Raw genomic sequence first — 17925 nt, 5'->3', positions numbered from 1 at the left:
ACGGGGCTCGATCCCAGGACCCTGGGATCATGACCTGAGCCCAAGGCAGAGGCTTTAACCCACTGAGCCACCCAGGTGCCCCTAGACAACTATTTTAAAAGGAGCCCAGAATAGTGACAACAGCAGGAATCAACCACTTTAAATAAAGGGAAGGATGTAGTAGGGAGTCAAGACAGTCAAACAGGAGGCTCAATGCACAACTCTTTGCACATACATGGAGAAATCTTACCCTCTGTCAAACGTTTATTTTTGTTTTGTTCTTCAAGACTTTCCTAACAACCCTCATTTACAGAGAAAGGTAGATATACTCCCAAGAAATATTAAGTAAAATCACCTCAATTTAAACTCTAAAGAGTCACTCAAAAAGATACCGATATAGTACAGGGTCTAAAAAGGAGGTTTCCATAATAAAAAGTTTAAATAACTTTTAAAGACTCACCTGTAGGCTTAACTGAATAAAACCCAATGGCCTCTCCTTTCTTCCAAAGAATCTTGGCGTAATCAGTACTGTTGTGACACAGGAATGGTATCTCATTTCTCTCCATTTCTTGTTTCCTATAAATAATTCGATTCAGAACATACAGAACCACTCTCTCCCCAAGAGTTCTCACCTGGAAAAGAGTCAGACACCAGGCACAACAGTTATGATATACATCCATTCAGAATGCTACCTACCTTGCTCCCTGCTTCCACACCTCAGACTAGTATTCAAAGCACTCTGAATACACTCAAAATGATTTCTTACACCCTTCATCACACAGATGAGACCCATCATTCATAAGAGTAATAATCCATTTCTACAAACACATATTATGCATGAAATACTGCCTCAGCAAAATTCTAAAACAGGTAAAATGAGATTCTAATGGACCAATGCCCTGCATCTCTTCCTTAGTGTTCAAGTGTGTTCTTTTTTCTTCCAGTTGCCCAGATCTGGGGTCCCCCCCCAAGCTAACTGCTGCACCACCACCTCTACTGCTTCAACTTTTTCACTCCTTTAGCCTCAATAGTAAATAAAAAGGCGGCGGGGGGGGTGGAGCTTCATGTAATCCTCTAAGACTTTAAGAAAAATTACCTTATTTGGTGAGCAAGGCCTTTCTCATCTTTCCAGGTAAAATTTTCATTTAACAGTCATGTCCTGGTTGTGTAACTGTAAGGAATAGCCAGTTCACCCCACACACAAACCCATAGACCCTTCTTGCTAGATCTTATGAGTGATGACAGTGGCACAAGCAAATCTGATGAAAACAAACTTGGGGCAATCACAGAATGGAAGCAGAGCCTCACTTCATACATGAAAGGCCACATGGTCACTGGGACCCCCTCACCAACTTTCTGACATCAAATGATGGGGCTTTCCCCTATAGACATCTTTCATCACCAAAAACAAGAACTCTATCCATAAAGTCTATTTCCCCTCAAGTCTCTTTAAAGAAGCACAAGAGTGCCCTCTAATCAGGTGAGTGAAGGAAAAAAAAGCATTAACTATACACACTCTACTCTCACCTTAACCATACTACACACTACAGAATGTCAGATACCAAACAACATGGGAAATGACAAAGTTCACTAGCTTTCAGGACAATTCATTCCTTCCCTGAACAGCTCTGACCAGTATAAAATTCTTCTTCATCCTAAACTGACCACAGCCAAAGACTAGACTTTGATACCCTGGAGCCACACAGCCTAAAAAAAACTTGAAGAAAGCCATGACATTCCCCCTAAATTTCATGCCACAGGAACAACTAAAGGAAAAGACTGATCTAATGCAATTTTGGGCACTCTGGCTATTCTAGTCCTCTCCCTTGAAACTGTCCCACATCCTTAATCTCTCCACTGGGACTTACAGATATTACAGAACTCAACAGTGAAGATGTTGCTAAGACAGTGGGGGCTTTGCCTATATAAGCTTAAGTGTTTTTATTAGCTTTTTTGCTTACCTTGGTTTTACTTCTAATTAACTAAAGCCCAATCGTCTTCGTATGTGCTCTTTTAGCTTATTCTTCATGGTATACTTGTGCAGTTAATTGTTTGAACCCTTGGGTACTACTTTTCATCATGTCTGATCATCATGCTCTTTGTTTCTTAATTCTGCCTTTCACAGATTGTTCTCCCATTCAGAACTGTGGCAGGCAGAAATGATCAGCATGCCACTGTGTCTTTCTCCAAGTAAACGATAAAATGATCACTGAGGCATAAAAAGAAGAAAGTCTGGCAGTATGCTACTAAGGATATCCCTTCTGGTCCACTGATTAGAACATTTGAACAGACCACCTGACATGGCCCTACTGATAGGGAAGTTTTCTGGTCAGTCTCTCCTAGAGACAGAGAATCTCGGCAAATATACAGACAGAACAACTTTCTCTCTACCCTGTGAGAAAATCAGAAGCTAACGTCAATACAGGTCACTCCAATTCAAGTGACCCGTAGGTATTTGCTCTTCATCACCCAATTCTCTGATACTTTTAGAACCACATAATATTGAGGAAGCCCAATCAGACTACCAGTTTCATCACAACAATGAAACTCGAATGGTTTAATACAACCTGGTTATACTAAAATGGAGAAGTACTCAATAATTTCAACAATTATCAAGGTTTATGGGAAGCATATTGTGAAATGATCTCAGAAAAAACACTTTTAAATTATAGGATCTTGTTACCTGCTTAAGCCCCTCTCTAGAAGGGACAGATGTTTTCACAATATCATCAATAGCCCACCACTGATCAGCAAGATAAAGTGCCACAGCTAAAACAGAATAGATGATTATTAACACTTAAGCTTTATAGTATATAATATTATTATTTGAAAAAGTTTATACAGATAAATTTAAATATACCCACACTTTATTATACAATGTGGCCCCATTTTATACCACTTTATCTTATTTCACACATTAAACATTTAATTACAAGCAAGTGAAAATTTTATTTTCCAAAATTTAGTTTGAAACAGTTTTTTAAATTCTTTCATGCAGCTATTTTTCTTAAGATATTATTTATTTATCTGACAGAGATCACAAGTAGGCAGAGAGGCAGGCAGAGAGAGCGGGGGAAGCAGGCTCCCCGCTGAGCAGAGGGCCCAATGCGGGGCTCGATCCCAGGACTCTGGGATCATGACCTGAGCCCAAGCAGAGGCTTTAACCCACTGAGCCACCCAGGCGCCCCTCATGCAGCTACTTTTTAATAACTAATTGTTTGGAGAAAAGTTCCTCAACTGATAAAGATTAAGCAGAAAAGAGACCTGTGAGTGAGTCCTCAGGTGCAAAAAGAGCAAGAATTTTCTCAGTCTGATCTCCACCATAAAGAGGTACAAAGCCTACATTTGACAGGCTAATAGGAATCTGAAATGACAATTGATTAGAGATTAGTGAAGTCTGTTAAGAAAATACAGGACAAAAACACCATCCTTCTACCAAAATATTAAACTTTCTCTACATTAATGCTAATTATGTAACTTAATTTCATAGAAGACATTTCTAGTATCAAAAAAAAAAGTAAATCACACTTCCCTTTTGCAGGAATTTTACTATCTTGGGGGAAAAAATTTAAGTTTATTTCAACAAATATTACCACTGTGCTCTAGCCACACACTTGAATAAAAACAAAGGCATGATATGGTACATAAACTCATTAAAAAACAACTATAGTTTATCATCTGTTATTCAGACAACTTGGGGGGGGATTCCATTTTATAGTAAAAGACATCAGAAAGGTACCTTTGTTTTTCCACTGAGATACATATGATACTTTAAGATTTTTCTACCTTCATTAATCTGACCATAATTCCCCATGTACAGATATTACAATTCAGATAATTATAAAATATGGTGCCTTTAGAAGAACAGACTTTAAAGAAGCCTTTAAACATCATTTTCTAGGAGAAAACTCTGAGGCCGAGAGAGACTAGAGAACTATCAGGTTCACAGCGGAATGCTAACAATCTTTCTATCACAATATGTCATGCTTACTAATTAGGAAGTTTGATAGAAAAAGGAAGATTTGTGACACAAAAATGTGTTATTCAATGTTTTGATTTTTTCTAATTAAAAAATTTCTAGGCCGGGTCTACCGCAGGAGCCCGAGGGATGCCACGAATTCTGTTTGGAGGCATCTTTGAGCTCCCCAAGTAGAACCCATGAGCAAAGCTCACTCTCCCGAGTTGAAAAAATTTATGGACAAGAAATTATCAATGAAATTAAATGGTGGCAGACATGTCCAAGGAATATTGAGGGGGTTCAATCCATTTATGAATCTTGTGATAGATGAATGTGTGGACATGGCAACTCAACCAGTGGGCAACAGAACAATATCGGAATGGTGGTAATATGAGGAAATAGTATCATCATGTTAGAAGCCTTAGAACGAGTATATACAATGGATGTGTTCATCAGAAGAATCAACTGCTTCCACATGTCCCCTCTCCACAGTACCTGTTCTACTACAATATAAAAATCAGGTCCATGTGCATTTTCATATTGAACTTTTTTGTTAAATAAACTTTTGTAATAGTCAAAAAAAATTTCTAAAATCACGAATTCCAAATCTAAAGTAAATTTAATTTAGTTAGCTCAAATATAGTAACGCATCTCAGCAAAACAACTTATATGTAATTTTAAAGGCAAAATATAAATATTAAGCGATAACCTATAGAGTGTCTTTTTAAGACTTGATCATGCTGCTATACTAACCAATCAGTACTTAACCATTTTACTGAACAGTCTTCTGATGCAAATTTCCAAAGTGATCAGTTAACATTTTTAAATGATTAAAAAATAAGATACTGATTTCATGTGTAAACTCAACTGAAAAGGTTGACAAAAATCATTTTTGCACACCTTACCGTAATATTGAGAAGAGAAAAACATTCAGGGTTTTCAGGGTCCCCACACCTTAGATCTGACATATAATCTTCAGCAGAACTTTCCAATTCCTCATGACTGCAATTATCCAGCATATCCACAGGGAATGCCATCCTCTACAACAACCAACAACAGGACAAATGTTTTAGCATATGAAATGTTATCTTTCTTTACTCATAGAAAAAACTTATTTTAACACCGCACTTTAAGGAAACTTCACTTTCAATATGCCAAGACAGACAACAATTTGAGCCTGCTGACTGAAAATGGACATCAAAAAGAAAACTTTGTGGGGAGTCTGGGTGGCTCAGTTGGTTGAGCATCTGCCTTTGTTCCGGTGGTGATCTCGGGGTCCTGGGATCAAGACCCACATCAGGTTCCCTGCTCAGCAGGAATGTGCTTCTCCCTCTCTATCTGCCTTGCCTCTCTCCCTCTTCATGCGCTCGCTCGCTCTCTGTTTCTCAAATACACAAATAAACTCTTTAAAAATAAGAAAACTTTGAAACATTTATTTATATTAAAAATGAGCAATGAAATAGAAAATAATGAGTAATTACTTAAATTCAGCTCAGGTCATGATCTCTGGATCCTAGGATGGAGCCCTGCATGGAGCCCTGAGTGGGGCTCTGCGCTCAGCAGAGAATCTGCTTCAGCATTCTCTCTCCCTCTGTCCCTTCCCCCTGCTCTCAAGCTCTAAAATAAACAAATAAATCTTTTAAAAATTTTTTAGGTAAAACTAAAAACAAACCAAATAGTAGTAGATGAAAGAAGCATAATTAGGATGCTAGTTAAGAGAATGTATTGTTTTTACTCTCTTACAGACAAGACCCCAGCTTAAATCCAAGTAAAATATTGAGACATTTAACATACCATACCACTGACTAGATGAAGCTCAAGAGAGATTACTACTGGGGCACCTGGGTGGCTCAGTGGGTTAAGGCCTCTGCCTTTGGCTCAGGTCATGATCTCAGGGTCTTGGGATAGAGACCCACATCCGGCTCTCTGCTCAGCAGGGAGCCTGCTTCCCCCTCTCTCTCTCTGCCTGCCTCTCTGCCTACTTGTGATCTCTGTCTGTCAAATAAATAAATAAATAAATAAATAAAAGAAAGATTACTATTACACCATTTCCCTTAAACCAACTCTAAAGACCTTGAAAATTAGCTACCAGAACAAGCTATGAATGAAATACATTTGAAAATTTCATTTGCTGGGGGTGCTGGGTGGCTCAGTCAGTTCTAACTCTTGATCTTAGCTCAGGCCTTGATCTCAGGGTTGTGAATCCAAGACCCACGCTAGAGCCCAAACTGGGCATCGAACTTACTTAAAAAAAAATTTTTTTTTTCATTTGCTGGGACACCTGACTGCCTCAGTAGGTGGCGCATGTGACTCTTGATCTTAGGGCTATGAGTTCACACCCCACCCTGGGTGAAGAGATTACCTAAAAATCTTTCAATTTTTTTTTTAAAGATTTTTTCATTTGAGAGAAAGAGAGAGTGAGCAGGGGAGGAGCAGAGGAGAGGGACAAGCAGAGGCCAGGCTGATCCCACTACCCTCAGATCATGACCTGAGCCAAAACTAAGAGTTGGACACCCAAATGACTCACCAACCCAGGTGCCCCTAAAAATCTTTTAAAAAAAAATTTATTTTAAGTAATAAAAATTAAAATTTCATTTGCTAACAGTAATCATAATCTAAAGGATAAAACTTAAGTTAATGTTTGAAGTCTGCTGTCAAAAACTTAGCCTACAAAAGCACAGTTGATTAAAATCATACAAAAATAATATGGCATTCTAGATAAAGAATACAAAATGGACATAGAAGGAAAAAATTGGACTGAAACAGCAAAGTTTTTGGTGATTTTCTTTCTTTTTCATCTACTGTTACTATCATAATTACGGTTCTTAAAAGATTTTAACTGCTAATGTCATGTTTTAAGTGCATGTTTTTGGTTCCATTATTGGAAGATAATTCTAATAAATAGGCAAAGTAGGTGATCTGAATAAAGAGCCCAATGATACAGCCCAGAATAAGACAATTTTAAAGCAGTAAACAGTCTTGGGTGTCCTGGTTTCTTATCTAATACGCTTCAGGGAAGAGTCATGTGTGGACCCACCCATTAGTCCACAGCAGAGTGAGCCACAAACAAGAGCCAGTCTCCCTAAGCTACTGACCTGTCCTCTATCCTACTGTTGCCCAACCTTCAGTAATTTGTATACCACCATTAACATTTTTCCTAGGGTGTTAAATGCCTCTATCACTATTTAACTAATGTATTTCTCAAATCACTTCTGTTAATTTTCTTTATTAAGTAAGCTCTACACCCAATGTGGGGCTTGAACTCACAACTCCAATATCAAGAGTCAAATGTTCTACCAACTGAACCAGTGAAGCGCCCCTCAATTCAGTTCTTTAAAAATATACACACATCTCTCTTCATCTTTCCTCCCCTCCTCTTTTTTAATGTGGTAAACATGCATACAACACTTAGCATTTTAACTATTTCTAGATTTATAATTCTGTGGCAGTAAGAACACCCCCACTGTTATACAACCATCACCACTCTCTGGTTCCAGAACTTTTTCACCATCCCAAATAGAAACTCAGTATCCACTAAACAATCACCACTCCATCCCCACTTCCCTCATCCCCTACTAACCACCATTCTATTCTTTGTCTCTATGAATTTGGCTAGTCCAGGAACTTTGTAAGTGGAATCACACAATAGCTGTCCCCTTGTGCATGGCTTATTTCACTTAGCATAGTGGTTTTAAGGTTATCCATGTTGTAGCACGTAGGAGAACCTCAGTTCACTTTTTTTTTTTTTTTAAGATTTTATTTATTTATTTGACAGAGAGAGAGAGACAGCGAGAAAGGGAACAGAAGCAGGGAGAATGGGAAAGGGAGAAGCAGGCTTCCCACTGAGGAGGGAGCCCAATTAGGGCTCGATCCCAGGACCCTGGGATCATGACCTGAGTGGAAGGCAGACGCTTAAGGACTGAGCCACCCAGGCACCCTCTCAGTTCACTTTTTAAGAAACATTTTATTCATCCTTAACTATAAAACCACCAATGTGATATATTAGATTATATACTTTCCTAGTCAGCATTAAAATTTCTAACTACCATCACTTAACTGTTCACCTGAGTACCACTAAAAAATCTCCTAAATCACCAGTATGTCAGCACATTTTAGAAAACATTTCACCATAGGTATAGCAGTGCTTACCATAAGAAAATACTATTATAAATCAAAGTCAAAAAAAAAAAAAATCAAAGTCAAGTACAACATGACTAAATTAAATAAAGTGTAAAAAGAGAAATTCATTATCTTTCATTCTTAAACCTCTATAGATGGCCATTTTTAAGCAGAAAAATAATTGTCTCTGGGCTTATATTATTAAATAACTATTATATATATAAAATAATTTTTAAATTATTTTTTTAATTTTAAATATTAAATTATTATTAAATATATTATTAAATAATATTCACATACTTACACAAAATGAAATAATTCTGTTTTCCCACAGTCCAACAACTTAAAAACTTTGAAATCTGCATAAAGAGCATTACTGAGGAGAGAAACGCCACTAAGTAGTTGTGACTCCTGAATTGTTTAAAAAACTATAGCATCATAGTTTTTAAAATGAAAAGAATTAGAGGGGTGCATGGGTGGCGCAGTGGGTTAAGTCTCTGCCTTCGGCTCAGGTCATGATCCCAGGGTCCTGGGATCGAGCCCCGAATTACATGGGGCTCAGCGGGAAGCCTGCTTCCCTCTCCCCCTTTGGCTGCCTCTCTGACTACTTGTGATCTCTCTGTCAAATAAATAAATAAAAGCTTTAAAAATAAAATAAAAATTAGAAAATATTTCTCTAATTCCAAAGCCTCCCCTTCAACATACACTCCTTATAAAATGTTTTTGGGTTGCAAGTCTGTCCTTAAATCCATTACTTTTTTTTTTTTTTAATATTTTATTTATTTATTTGACAGCGAGAGAGAGAGATCACAAGTAGGCAGAGAGGCAGGAAGAGAGAGAGGGGGAAGCAGGCTCCCCGCTGAGCAGAGAGCCCGATGTGGGGCTCGATCCCAGGACCCTGAGATCATGACCTGAGCCGAAGGCAGAGGCTTAACCCACTGAGCCACCCAGGTGCCCCTAAATCCATTACTTTTATTACCAGTTGCTCTCAGTGCTCAGTTTCATTGGCTAAATGATCACATGATAGCAATTAAATGAAGATGAAAGAACTTAGAAATTATTACAAATCAGTTAACAATAGCAAGTAACATTTACTGAGAAGTGACCATATACCAAACTTTAAAGAGACAGCCACATTGAAAATACAGTGAAGTACTTCTATTAGCCCCAATCTATAGGTGAAGAAACAGAATGTCATACCACTAGTAGGGCTAAAAGAACAGGAATCCAAACAACTGAATATACCTTCCAATATTATCATTTTTACTCGATATGCAAAATCTTATTTGTCATGGTTATATGAAATATTTTAGAAAATATTATAATAATTCCCTTGTTATTAAATATTCTATTCACATATTACACAAGAAAAGAGCAATTGGAATTGGAATTCTATGTATGACCCTGGTTCTTCTGTCAGCTCTGCCACTAGCTAAATCAGTGACCCTGGGCAAGTTACTTACCCTCTTTAAGCTTCTGTATTCTCATTGGTAATGTGATGCAACTGGACAAGATAATCCTAAGGACCTTTTCACCTCTAAATGTTTATAATTGTTTATAAAAAAATATTGGTTAACTTATGACTGTAAATTACTAGCCTTATGGTGGGTCTCCTACAGTTTAAAGGCAAGAGAAAAATGGTAAAGCTCTAAAGAGAAATAAAAGTTGCTATGATAAATCACTCACTTCTCCCTCTTTTTTGTTTTTAAGCTTCTGTTCTGTGTTACATAACTGTAAAACTGTCAGATCAAATTTTGTCAAGTACTTTATGCTCTACCCATGAGATAAACCAAAGGGCTAACTAGATTCTCCATGAATGAGAAAGCTTAGTGTTGCCTTAAGCAAACTAACTCATCAAAAAATTTACGCAGAATGGATAATGAAGTGTAAAAAGTGTCCAAATTAATTTATAAATGAAGCAAATGTTATGCTCATTAATCCTGGCTAAGTTGTATAAAAACACAATACTAATATCTCTTATGTAAGAGTTTTAAGATGCCCATCAGCTATTTTACAACCATCTTTTAATAATTCCACCCCTTTTCCCTGAAAAATTATATAACTATTTGAAAGAATGCTCTTAGGAAGAGAATATGAAAAAGAGACAACAGTTTTATTCTTACTATTTTTTTGCCCTATTTAAGGTTAATTATTAGATGTCAACTATACTCTTAAAAGGAGGAATGTATTTTATAAATTCGGTTCCTAATTTTTCAAGATTCTTATAGATTATCATCATCTGGAGGCTTTATGGGGGAGAGAGGAATATAAATAAAAATACAGACATTTTAGAGCTAGAAGAGTTCTTAGAAAAAAAATAATTATCTCAACCAATCCAAGTCATGATCCTACCTCTCCTGATGTTTCCCCAACATTGAAAATAGGTTAGGTATCCAGGCAACATAATCGGTAATGCTCTCAAGCTTTTCACAAAAAGCCTGTTTCTGAACCTTATTTTGATTCTTCTCTTGATTCTTCCCTTTTCACTTTTCTCCCTAACATCATTTTTTCCCTAACTAACCTAGCCCCTGTACTACATTAGCACAAGGATCTCTTTATCTTACTTACCCTTTATTCTTGTATCCCTCCTGCCCTACATAAGGCCCTAAATCCTACATTAAATCCTTCTCCAGTACTAGAGCTGAGATTCTGAATATGACAGAGTGAAACTACGGAAAAAGCCACTTCAACTATCAAATCTCAGGTGGGCTCAATGCTGCTCACAAATCCTCTTCTGTCTTCTGAGAAATGAAAATGCTGACTACTTATGGGTGAGGACTGCCTGTAAGTTTATGGCTAATGGGGCAGGAAGATGGAAAGATTTCATATTTGTTGCTTTTTTTTTATTTTACACAGGAAGCAAAATCATCTTTTGAAGTAATAATCACTGAGCCAACAATGGGCTATGTGCCTGGTTTTTATCACTAACACACTAAGTGAGGAATTTAATGATCTTCACTTGCCAGCAGAGAAAACTAAGACAAAGCAGTTGAGAAACTTGTTCAAGGACACACTCTAGTTAAAGTGGCAGAACTAGTATGTGAACCCAGGCAGTCTGGCTCTGATGCCTAACTACTCTCTATCACAACTCTAGGTCTAAAAGTAGAGCATTTTAGGAGTCCCAAGATGGTTAAAGACTGCTTACACCTATCAGGAGAAGTCTTAACAAATTTTCTTTCTAGAACATTAATTCTCTCTTCATATTCAGGAAGATGGTCTTCGATCTAAGAAATCCTTCAAACATGAACGTGCAGTCTCTCTTGGATGCATCTGACACCAAACTGAGTTTACGTGCCTGCATCCAAACTGCACAGGGGAGAGAATGTGACTTGGGGAGTAGCGGGCTCTACCTTGGAGAGGCAAAACAGGGCTTACATGGCTGAAATTTTCCTCTAGAATATGCCAGATCCTCTAGTACTTCATGACCTGGACTACTGAACACTGTTTATAAACTCACAGAAGCAGTTTCCAAACTCAGGGAAAAAACAAAATAAACAAAAACAAAACAACTATTTAAATGAATATGCCAGGGGTGCCTGGAGGGCTCGCTGGGTTAAGCCTCTGCCTTCAGCTCGGGTCACGATCTCAGGGTCCTGGGATCGAGCCCAGAATTGGGCTCTCTGCTCAGCGGGGAGCCTGCTTCCCCCTCTCTCTCTGCCTGTCTCTCTGCCTACTTGTGAAACAAATAAATAAAAATCTTTAAAAATAAATAAATAAATAAATATGCCATAAAATTTTGTCTTTCAATATCAGAGCAACAACTAAAATCCTTTCACCTGGCTTCTTTACACCATAACAGATCTAATTTTATAGGGCTCATTAAAGTTAACAGGAGTTTGGCACAGTAAAACTCAAGGACACAGGCAATTGTTAAGAACAGGAGTCTCAACAATGTGCAAAATGTTGTAGGTATCTTCAACATAAAGTATCACAGAAGCTTGTCTCATTTCAAACCACAAAGAAGACTGATGCTTTCACTTTGAAAGAAATACATCTAAGAGCCCAAGACAAAAGCAAAAACAAAACAAAACGTGGTGCTTAATTTTGGTATACAATTTATGAACTATTCTACTGAGTCACAATCACCACGACCACCACCCCAGCGCCTAATATTTTCACTAGGCAACTGAGAAGTGCAACCAAGGGCTGCCACTACGCACAGAGTACAATACCAACTTGGAAAAAGCAGATTCAGAACCACAGGCTCCCCACACCTCTTTCCCCTTCAGGCTTCTCCAACTCTGCACTTCAATCCATGGCCCCACACACCTGTCCCTACAAATCTCTTGCAACCTCAAACGGGTCTGCTCACCCAGATTGAAAAAACTTGTTTTCTTACCTCTCACCGGCAGTAAGCCTTGGAGAAAATGAGGTGACAGTAGTAGCCTTCCTATCTGACTTCAATACAGATTTACTGAATAAATGAACAAATGAGTTAATGAACAAAAGTTTGTAAAAAATCACACAATGGTGCTAGGAGGAGGAACCGCCACAGATGAGACAGGTAAGGTTCTGCTGCTGGATGAAAAGCAATATATGGAGCTTCAACAGGTAGAGCACAGAAAACCCTCTGAAAAGATGGGAACACACTAAGTGGAAGCCAGGAAGCATGTTGAAAATGGCAAGCAGTTGGATTTACCAGAAGACTTAAGATGTATTAGGATTAGTGCAAAGAACACAAGGAAAATCAACTGAGGATAGCATAAAAGGCCAAGAACACCAGACTAAAGCATTGGACTTTATTTGGGACACAGGAGGCAATTTAAGGGATCCTGAGCAGGAAAGAGACATCCAAGGCTATACTTTCAGACAATCTGTCCCACAGCTGTACGTAACGGATTTATAGGTAGAACTTAAGGAAGACAAGTAGAGGAACTCTGATTAAGTATCTTGTGTGTATTTCTTTTTAACATACTTACCACCTGTTAATGTGACTTCTTTTTCTTCATCTGTATATACTACCAGGCTCAGAACTCAGGGAAGCATAATCCACTGGGGTCAAATTACCTGATGTGCCTTCTAACTAATTACTTAATGTGTCTTGGGGTGCCCAGGTGGCTCACTTGGTTAAGCAACTGTCTTTGGCTCAGGTCATGATCCCGGACTCCTAGGATCGACTCCCGCTTCCGGCTCCCAGCTCCGTCGGCAAGTCTGCTTCTCCCTCTGACTTTCTCCCCTCTCATGCTCTCTCACTTTCTCTCAAATAAATAAATAAAATTAAAAAAAAAAAAAGCTTATGTGTCTATACTTGATTACTTGAAGAAAAAAGATGGGGAAAAAAGGTCTTAATTTATAAAGGGGTAGTATCATCAGAAATTCATTTATAATTATTTTTTAAAACTCAAACGTGTTTTCCAATGATGATGACAGCACAATCATTTCTGGCTTGCCTTGCACCAGGCATGATGCACTACACGGTATCTCACTGATTCCTCCGAATGACTCTACGAGGCTGGTATTCTTAACACACAGTCTCCCAATGAGGAGCCTCAGGTGTGGGGAGGTTGAGTAAGTTGCCCAAAATCACACAGCCAGTAAGCAGCAATCAAGCTCTAAACTTGGGCAATCTGTCTCCAAAGAATTTAACCTGGTGCCCAGGCTCCCAGGTGAGGACAAAAGGCCAGTATAAGCCAGGATATTTCTGATCACACAAAGATCACAGAATACATCAAACATATTGTTTAGTCACTCCTCAGGAGTTAAGATTTTTTTAAATCTTGCAATATTCTGTCCTCAAACTTTAATGCCTGTTCCAATAACTATGATCCACTGTCTTGAGAATTTTTAAATGGTTATTACACAACACAAAGCCAACTTTTTTTTTAAGAGATTCTCTGCTTTATTCATAATCAGGAAAATGTAAATTGGGCCCACAATTAAATATCATTTTGTACCCACTAGATGAGCAAAAATTAAGAAATCTATCAAGGTTGGAGAGGTAGTGAATCAACAGGACCACTTAGACACGCTGGTAAGAATGTAAATGGATTCAAACACTTGAGAAATAATAATGGTTTCGTGTATTATGTTGCTCATGTACACAACTAGACATATTCTAGGTGCATGCATGAAAATATTCTGAGCAACACTCTGCAGTATCAAAAACTTGAGAGTAATATGACAGGCTGGTGGGTAACTCATGCAGTCAGTGCCGCCACATCTCACAATGGGCACATGGAAGGAATGAGGAGTAAAAATTTCAGGCCTCAGAGAATATAAATGCTATGAAATAGCTTCTAAAAATTCAAAAATAAGAGGCGCCTGGATGGCTCAGTGGGTTAAAGCCTCTGCCTTCGGCTCAGGTCTTGGTCTCAGGGTCCTGGGATCAAGCCCTGCATTGGGCTCTCTGCCTAGCGGGGAGCCTGCTTCCCCCTCTCTCTGCCTGTCTCTCTGCCTGCTTGTGATCTCTCTGTCAAATAAATAAATAAAATATTAAATAAATAAATAAATAAAAATTCAAAAAAGGGGGGAAACATGAAAACTGACAAAAGTAAAATGTCTATCAAATATTTCTTTAATTACAACAAAACAGAGCTAAAGAAAAAATGAAATTCACTAGTTACATTATAGTTTTTAAATTATTCATTGCTGAAGGACAGAGACCAAATAAGACCTTGAGCTTTAGACAACAGTAGACTCAACATGAACCACGAGCAAGTTTTTTTTTTTTTAAGTTTGTTATTTTTAAGATTTATTAATTTATTTGAGAGGGAGAGAGTGTGTGTGAGTAAAAGAGAGCAGAAGCCAGGGAGAGAGGCAGAGGGAGAAGCAGACTCCCCACTGAGCAGAGAGCCTGATGCCAGGCTCAACCCCCGCACCCTGGAATCATGACCTGAGCTGAAGGCAAATGCTTAACTTACTGAGCCACCTAGGCACCCCAAGAGCAACTTTTTCTAAAGTGAAAGCAAAATAACCGTAAAATAGAGCTTCTTTATTTTTTTTTTTAAAGATTTATTTATTTATTTATTTGACAGACAGAGATCACAAGCAGGCAGAGAGGCAGGCAGAGAGAGAGGAGGAAGCAGGCTCCCCGCTGAGCAGAGAGCCCAATGTGGGGCTCGATCCCAGGACCCTGAGATCATGACCTGAGCCGAAGGCAGAGGCTTTAACCCACTGAGCCACCCAGGTGCCCCGAGCTTCTTTATTAAGGTTGTGACTGTCCAGATCCAGAGATGGAAAAGTATCCCTGCATTCTTCATGGGTCAGACAGCATCGATAGTCTTTGATTCCATTCGGATGATCACATTTTAAGAAAAATCACACTAAAAAACTGGAGTGCCTCCAATGGAAAACAGCCAGGATGGCAAAGGATCTAGATACCATGGTAAAATAGATGAGAAACAGGAATTGGGATAAATTAGTAAAGGAAAGTCTTGGGGAAGAGAGGCAAGAAAATGTTGCCCTTCAAATATGTGAAGAGTCAACACGCAGATGAAAACGTAGAAAGCTCTTCTGCATGTATCTCTAGGGTAAAAAGGAGCCATTCCAAAATAAATGCTAGCCACAAATGAATTACACCCACATGAAAGCACAGCCAACTAGCTCATCAAAGATTACTGTTAGTTACAGCTGGTATACTGAACCTCAGGATAGGAGAAACCTCTCTCCGCCCCTCTGTAAGTGCATGCACAAGAAAGTCCCTTGTCCCCATCCAAGCCAGTGTCTGGATGAGTTCTGCAAAGGACAGCCGAGAGAGCACAGACCCCAGCTGAGCGGTCATTTGTATATCGAACTGTAAAACCGTATGAATCATTTTATAAAAACTATGCTCTTTTTTTGGCCATTCTGAGAAGCTGCTCAGATACAAAAAGTTAGTATTCTCTGAACAAAATTTATTCAGAATCACTTGTTTCTTTTTTATAGTTTAAAAAACATTATCAATAAACCTCCCCAGCCTTAAAATTAATTTCAAGTACTTTTAGATATACATTATATCCCAAAGCCAAATATCGAGACTTCAAACGTGCTTGCTTTTTGCTAAATTTAGCTGTATTTTTCATTTGAGCACCAAATAATAGAAAACAGGACCAGATTTAAAATTAGAAGATAGGTTCTGGGGCACCTGGCTGACTCAGTAAGAAGAGCGGGCAATTCTTGATCTCAGAATCATGAGTTCAAGCCCCACTTTGGGTGTAGTGATTACTAAAAAAATAAATAAACTTTAAAAAACAAGACAGCTTCTTAGTCTGGAATCCACAAAAGCTACAAAGGGTTTAAAGGGTTTAAACTTTATGCAGTGCCAAAGCTCTGACAGCAGCAGATCACAATTAATTTTAAAGGTGAAAAAGTAAATTGTTGCTTCGAAATATACCTCCACAAAGTATTGTGTTATACACAGGGTGGGTATGAGAAGATAGCAAAAGGGAGAAAAAAATGAGGAACACTGAACTTGGTACTGAAAACTATCCTAATTTCCTTGATGATAATAATACTAATAGCTCACCTTTAGAGACATGATCACACTTATTTCTGCCTACACTTTAAGACAGGCTCTGTTATAACTACTCTTTTGCAGATGAGGAACCTGAGGCCCAGAGAGATTAAGTATCTTTTAAAAGGTGGCTAGAAACACCAAAGCCAGGTTTCAAACCCATGTCTATTTGCCTTGAATTCTGATTATACTGCCTCTGAATAACTACTGTTAAGTGAAGAATGAGAGTAAGTTCATCAGGTATTAATAACTTGAAAGCACTGGTATTTATGTGTAAAAGATTTTACACTATAAAATTATTTAATAATAGTCTATTTCTTTATCAATCATTGTACAACAAAAAGTCAAGCTCTCTGACCTTTTCAACACTCCTATTCATTCCTCAATTGGCTTCTCCCCTCATCATGACACTGATAGCACTTTTTTCTTTTAAAGATTTTATTTACTTTTTGGGGCACCTGGGTGGCTCAGTTGTTGGGCATCTGCCTTTGGCTTGGGTCATGATCTTAGGGTACCGGGATCGAGCCCTGCGTCAGGCTCCATGCTCAGCGGGAAGCCTGCTTCTCCCTCTCTCACTCCCCCCCCCCACTTGTGTTCCTCTCTTGCTGTGTCTCTCTCTCTCTGCCAAATAAATAAATAAAATCTAAAAAAAAAAAAAAGATTTTATTTATAATTTGACAGAGCGAGAGACAGTGAGAGCAGAACACAAGCAGGGGTACTGGAAGAAGGAGAGGCAGGCTTCCCGCCCAGCAGGGAGCCTGATGAGGGGGGGTCGATTCCAGGACCCTGGGATCATGACCCAAGCCGAAGGCAGACACTTAACTGAGCAACCCAGGTGCCCTGACAATACTCCTCGTAAGGCTTCCAGTACCTCTCAACACCCAGATTCAGTGGATTATTTTCACCCCCACCCCTCCTGACCTTGTGACAGACCAAAGCCAACCAACGATCTGATGCATCAATATTCCTCTCCTTCCCCGGACACACACTCTCTCAGTTCTACTTCTTAGTTCCTTCCCTTTTCAGTTTCTTTCAGCAAATAAACCTTCTCCACTGCACAACCCATAGTTGCAAAACTCCGTACATATTTAGATTTTAAGGACTCTTTAACATTTTAATCCACAATACTTAACTATAAACTCCACAAAAGTGAGGTCTATTTGTTTTTGTGTTCCTTTAACTATAAAATAGACACTCAGTGTTTACTGAATAAAATGAAAGCTACCTCTGGTGTAGCCTAAAACTAACATTCACTGGAGCAGGTAGTACCTAAAAATGATACATATTTTTTAAAATATGTGATAAGTCACAAACTTTCTAGACAAAGAATAGGTGGAGCTAAACGAGTAATTCCCCCCCAGAGAGCCGATAACCCTTAAAGTCTCACATACCAGCTCTGAAACTGAATGAGTCTAATTATTTTAGGATGTCCTTAGTA

At 38.5% G+C, this 17925-nt stretch overlaps 1 protein-coding gene and 1 pseudogene across 3 annotated transcripts in view; one reads left to right on the top strand and one right to left on the bottom strand.

Annotated features, from left to right (window-relative positions):
• FAM169A (family with sequence similarity 169 member A) overlaps positions 1-4974 on the bottom strand; it is a gene marked incomplete at its 5' end in the record, with an annotated part of 48260 nt that extends 43286 nt beyond the window's left edge. Inside the window, 4 exons of one of the 2 annotated variants that reach the window (XM_080804814.1) lie at positions 440-611; positions 2663-2748; positions 3244-3343; positions 4843-4974. In XM_080804814.1, coding sequence (XP_080660940.1) covers positions 440-611; positions 2663-2748; positions 3244-3343; positions 4843-4974 — 490 coding nt within the window. Of the gene's footprint in view, positions 1-439; positions 612-2662; positions 2749-3243; positions 3344-4842 lie in introns of those variants that run through there. The other variant, XM_080804813.1, reaches the window with a different exon arrangement.
• LOC308342603 (small nuclear ribonucleoprotein G-like) lies at positions 4138-4451 on the top strand (annotated as a pseudogene). The gene has a single exon. The product of its transcript is annotated as a small nuclear ribonucleoprotein G-like (transcript).
• Positions 4975-17925: the final 12951 nt, after the last annotated feature.

Source organism: Martes martes (genome assembly GCF_963455335.1).
Source record: "Martes martes genome assembly, chromosome: 5".
NCBI lineage: Eukaryota > Metazoa > Chordata > Mammalia > Carnivora > Mustelidae > Martes > Martes martes.
This window is presented reverse-complemented; position numbering and strand designations above follow the sequence as displayed.